The sequence below is a fragment of the Onychomys torridus genome, chromosome 3, assembly GCF_903995425.1.
Source record: "Onychomys torridus chromosome 3, mOncTor1.1, whole genome shotgun sequence".
Classification (NCBI taxonomy): domain Eukaryota; kingdom Metazoa; phylum Chordata; class Mammalia; order Rodentia; family Cricetidae; genus Onychomys; species Onychomys torridus.
In genome coordinates this window covers 46,091,465-46,097,206 of record NC_050445.1, presented here as the reverse complement: position 1 = coordinate 46,097,206, position 5,742 = coordinate 46,091,465, and the positions used below count along the sequence as shown (strand labels likewise).

The 5,742-nt window shown below is 36.7% G+C and overlaps 1 protein-coding gene across 1 annotated transcript; it reads right to left on the bottom strand.

The window, feature by feature from the left end:
- Positions 1 to 4,466: 4,466 nt before the first annotated feature.
- Tas2r16 (taste 2 receptor member 16) lies at positions 4,467 to 5,348 on the bottom strand. The gene has a single exon (XM_036180707.1). The coding sequence runs from the start codon at positions 5,346 to 5,348 to the stop codon at positions 4,467 to 4,469; it is 882 nt and encodes a 293-aa protein (XP_036036600.1).
- Positions 5,349 to 5,742: the final 394 nt, after the last annotated feature.

Below are 5,742 nucleotides of genomic sequence, written 5' to 3'. Positions count from 1 at the left end.
AAGCAGAGAGGTGAATAGAAAAATATGGGGAGGTAAGACCAGACCCTGTGAAGGAAATGTCTATGATATTTGTTAGATGTGGAAGTTAAAAAGAATTTCCATAGAACAATGATGTCTTGTGGGTGGTTTCAGAATTGTTTGCTCTGTGGTTCCTATATGTAGTCGAAAGTTTTCTCCAGTCCTGCCTGTCCCACAGTCCCACAGTCCCACAGCCACTTATAAAATAATCACTCAAAAGCTTAATGTTATTTCCAGACTGGATGACCTGTCGCAGGCCTCTTGCTAGCTAGCTCTTTTATCTTAAATTAACCCATTCCTATTCATCTATGTTTTGCCACATGTTCCATGGCTTTACTGGTCTGCTGGCATGTTGCTCCTTGGACAACAGGCTGACATCTCCTTACTCTGCCCTTCTTCTCTCTGACTCTCTACTTGGATTTCCCACCTGCCTCTAAGCTGCCTTCTCATAGGCCAATTCAGCTTTATCTATCAACCAATCAGAGCAACACATATTCACAGCATACAGAAAGACATCCCACAGCACTTCCCCTTTTCTGTCTAATTAAAAAGGAAGGTTTTAACTTTAATGTAGTAAAATTATGTATAATAGAACAGTTAACAAGTAAGAATTATAGTTATAATATTGTCTATTTGTATTTGGCAAAATTAAAGAAAATATTTTATCATCTTTCCTATATTTGTGAGTCTAAAGCTTCATATCTAATTTATCTTTTTATCATAACCAAGGAAAATTATAATTATAACCATTTAGTCTTCAATTACATCAAAGACCCTGGAAGGATATAATAGTACCTAAGTTAACTGGAAGTGCATTGTAGGCAACTTCCAAAAATCTAGGATAACAGAGACAGCTGGCTACTTGGACAGTCATCCAAAGTTCCTCTGCAACATTGGGGCACCTGTCTTCAGCCTAGAGTATTATAGTTGCTTCTCTCTGTCCTATGGAATATCTGGCAGTCTCCTTTGTGAAGGAGGAACCTGAAGGATCATCTCGCCTTGTTTTGGCAAAATTTAGTGATCATTTCTCCATGGGTCCTGCATGTTCAGTTGATATATTATTCTGTTAGCAGTCTAGCTAACTTTTGCCATAAGGAAATCAAACTCCATATGGAGTTTCTTCAATGTCCATCACCTTCTCTGAAGTAGATCAGTGCTGCCAGAAGCAGACATCTCTCAATGTCCAGAAAAGTCTAAGTTCTTAAAATATTTTAAAAGCCATATTCTGTAGGTCTTTGAAGTGTTAAAGATTACCTACTTAATTGAAATATATCTATGTATACCTAGAAAACTTAACTAACATGACTATAAGTGTGATTATCATAGATGACTAATTATTAATCATATTTCTTAATTATTCATTGCAATTTTAAATGAGTTGCATAAATATAATGCCTTAAACAAAAGTAGAAATATATGTAGTATAACAAAATTAACTTTAAATTTGTATAAATAAACTAAAATCCATAGCAATGTAAGACATTTTAAACAAGTTGTTGCTCTTTAAAAGTAGATTCAATAATCTATCCTTTCATCCTATGATATCTATATCCTACACTTCTATATAATATCCCTCTTTCTTCTTTTAGAAATAGATTACTATGACCAACAATAATTTGCAATAAACAACCTAAACAAAGAAAAACAACTGTAATCCATTTTGGGGAATGTGGGCATAGTTTTCTAGGCTACTTCCTGCTGATTGGGGGTGCTGGTAGTCTTATGGAGACATAAAGAAAATTTTAGGATGATTGTCAAATCCTGACTGGAGTAGTCTGTGAGGCTATATTCTCTGAGCCAGTTGCCTTGAAGCTGTTCTGGTTGTTGGATCATCTGGAGACCTCTCAGGGGGTCTTCCTTGATGGAACCATATTAATCTGGAAGTAATCCACAGGTTCTCATCTTCTGTGGAAACAAAAGCAGAACCTCTTTCAAAAGCAATGTATCCTTAGACACAAAATTTGAAGTCAAGATACTTTTAAAATATACATATTTGTTTAACTGAGTAGTCTTTACAATCAAATGCCTTTCTGTAGTTAAAAATCCCAAAGATAATATAATCCAGACTCTCTGTGTGATTTCCATCTTTATGTGGTTTATGTTTTATATTATTTTTATGTCTCTTTAAAGACTTTATTTTTTAATTATATATTTCTTTACATAACTGTATATCTTCCTTTTCCTTTCTCTTCCAAGCCTACATACACTTTTACATATAATGTAAACTATTTAGAGGTTTATTCTATCTGAATCCGTCTTCTATGTATCTATCATTCTTTTCTGATCATTGCAAACTGCAGCATGGCTAAGACTGAAGCAGGAGCCCTGACTGCTGACTCCACCCACTTCAGCTTTTCAACATGGCAGAGATACCCAGGAGAGTCACACTTACCCCACCAACTCTGGAGTCCATGCTGCCATCAGCCCTTTTTGTTTGTATGAGTAAAAGCTAAATCAGTCATGCAGTGTGTTGTGCAAGCTTGGAGACAGCTCTGTGAACCAATTTGGGAATCTGCCATGCTGCGCTCAAGCCCAAATGCTGTGATCTTGAAACCCACATGAGACATGAAGTAGGAAGCTGTTTTGGGCTCTGTTTTAGACTCTCTTATTAAGTTCTCTCAGGTTTTAGGTGGACACTCAAGCCAACATGTTGGGCAACCAATATAGTCAAAAGTTTTCTTCCAATCTGCCTGGCCCCAAGGTCCCATAGCCACTTAAAACACAAATACTCAGAGGCTTAATATTCTTTACAAACTGTATGTTCTATGGCAGGCCTCTTGCTAGCTAGCTCTTATATCTTAAATTAAATAATTTCTATTAATCTGTGTTTTTAGCACATGTTCTATGGCTTTGCCAGTCTGCTGCAGGTTGCTCCTTGGGTGGCAGGCTGTCATCTCCTCACTCTGCCCTTCTCTCTGTTTCTCTACTTGGATTTCCCACCTGCCTTTAAGCAGCATCACCATAGGCCAATGTAGCTTTATTTATCAATCAATCAGAGCAACACATATTCACAGCATACAGAAAGACATTACACATTTATAGTTATAGTTTTCATTGTTAACAAATTCAAAAAAGAAACTTACTACAGAGCTGTAAAGTGTCTAATTTTGAAAGAATCAAAGGATAGTTTTTGGTTGGGAGTACATGTTAGGGTAGAAAGTGAAGTACATTTTGAACTCACCAAAACAGGATAAATAATGGAATATTTTCTCTGAATTTGTCAAATGTTTATGAACTGGACATTGTTAATATAATTCTTGATTGTTTATATTGTATATAGTTATTGTACATATTTTTTCTTATATTAGTTATAACCTTTTATTATTTTAGAGAAGAAAAGGAAAAATGTGGTGATATATTGTGTACCCCAATAAAGATTTCCTGGGGATCAGGAGACAAAGCCAGCTACTAAATTAGACATAGAGGTCAGGAAGTGGTGGCACACACCTTTAATCCCAGCACTTGAGATCTCATGTATTTGCTTGGGAAGGACATAGGCCTTTAATCCCAGGAATTAATATGGCAGGACACAGAAAGGTGTATATGTTGTGAGGAAACAGGAACTCATTCTCTCGAGCCTGAGAATTTCATAGAGGTAAGAATGTGGCTGGTTTGTTCTGTTTCTCTGATTTTTCAGCTTTCACCCCAATACCTGGCTCTGGGTATTTTTTATTAATAAGACTATTTAGTAATTCTTGTTAACCTATATTCTTACCCATTTGGGGAAGACTTTGGATTGTTAGAAGCACAGAACAGAGTATAAGAAATATCAGCTGATATTACTCAGGTGTTGTGAAGTAAAGAGGGCTTCTTAGCTCTGTGTTACATAGGGTAATCCACAAACAAATTAATACAACTAGTTAGAAACTAATACAGGAATCTATCCATAATGTTCACTCTAAGAGTACAAGTGAAGCAAGAATCAAGGCAATAAAAATTATGAATTTTTAACCCACCAAAATCTTTGATATTTGGAGATATTAAGGATGAGACTAGACTGGATAAATGGCCTGCCATTCTAGTGAAGAATACAATGTCTTGATCAGTGAAATAAAATAAGAATTAAATTTTTGTTGGAGCTGTAAAGGAATAAAGTGATGGTATTTGGAGAGAGGTAAAGGTGGGAATAAATCACTGCATGAAGGTTCAGAAGCAGTAGAAAAGTGTTTGGGCAATAGTAAGACATTCCAGAAGTGGCTAAAACTAAGGAGAGACAAGGTAGTCATAGGAAAATCAAAATAAATCTGGGACTATGGATAGGACAGGAAAGGAGTGGGTCAGAATACAGGCAAGACAGGTGTTGATTTATAAAGTCAGGCACCTGTGGCCTGAAAGGAAACAAAGCTTGCATTCAAGGCATTTTATAATCAGATAAGGGCTGTGCCAATGCAAAGTCTTCTTACCCCAGAGGCTTTACAGTTTTTCATGCCACAGGAAGGTTCTCGGCTTCAGAATTGCATCTTCAGTACTTTTTTCAATGTAGGGTTGCTCATCATTAGTGAAGTATAATGAATACAGACTAAACCATAGATGACAGCTTCACAGACCCAGAACCATGATTTCTTATCAAATATGGTGCCTATAAAGGAGACTACTATAGTCAGGAAATAGGAGGTGAAGAAGACGAAGAAGGTAGCAAGAGACCTCAGAACAGTGGACCGAGCTTTCATGCTGGAGTTGTTGTTGTTATAGTCTTTCATCTGCCCCCAGTGTCGGACCAGTGAGACTGTGAGTAAGATAATAGCAACCAGGAACACAAGGAAGGGAATACCAAAACCAATAACTTTAAGAGGACCAGAAAAACGCTCTTCCAACATCTTAAGTCTTACAATCAAAGTACTGTTTCTGGGTAAATGATCCAGGGTGATTAATTCATTCTGGATTTGATATTTAATAATGGAAGGGATGGTTGACAAACAAGAAGCTATCAGAGTACCCAATATCAGCCAGGGAACCAATTTCAAAATTTTCCACTTCAGCCAGTGGAAGATGGGGTGGGTGAAGGAAGAGACCTTGGCACAGTAGAAGACAGCAAGAAAACTGGTTAGCCAGAATGTCAAAATGTTCATAAACTCCCAGATAACTGATATCTTCCACAATACTTGGACAGGTCTAGAAAAGGTGCCAAAGTTGTATATCATTGATGCCAATTGTAGACAGAAATGTGAAACGCCAAGGCTAATAAGAATCATTTCCACCGGTGACAGTCTTTGAAAGTTCATCCACTCTCTGAACAGCACTGCAACAGTTATGCCACTTTGTATAACTATTATCAAGGACTCAAGTACATACATGATGAGGGAGAAGACGCTGACTTGGTTTGGTACCATGCTTCGATTCTGAAGTATCTTCCCGAACAAAGACTCAGAAGCTCTACACCAATTTCCAAATGTGAAACAAGTATGTGTTCTTACTCTCTTGGTATAAGAGAACATCTTCTTGTAGATGCAAATCCCCTAAGTCTCTTTTGACATAGTCATTTTCCTATCTATAGGATTTGTCTATGCTTTGCTTGTTGGGTTGAATTCACACAGAGATGTATGAAAATATTGTTTGTATGTGGATTTTTGATCCTAAGATGATTTGATTATTTTCATAAAGAGATATCCACTGCATATCCATGCTGTTTTTCTTCGTTACCACTTTATCTGCCCAAGGTACTCTTTGATTATCTCTCCATCTTCTTTAAAATTTATGAATTTAAAACTTGAGCAGTAGAAAAGA

Coding starts and splice junctions, on each gene's coding strand:
- Tas2r16 (XM_036180707.1), bottom strand. CDS start 5,348: ATGGTACCAAACCAAGTCAGCGTCTTCTCCCTCATCATGTATGTACTT.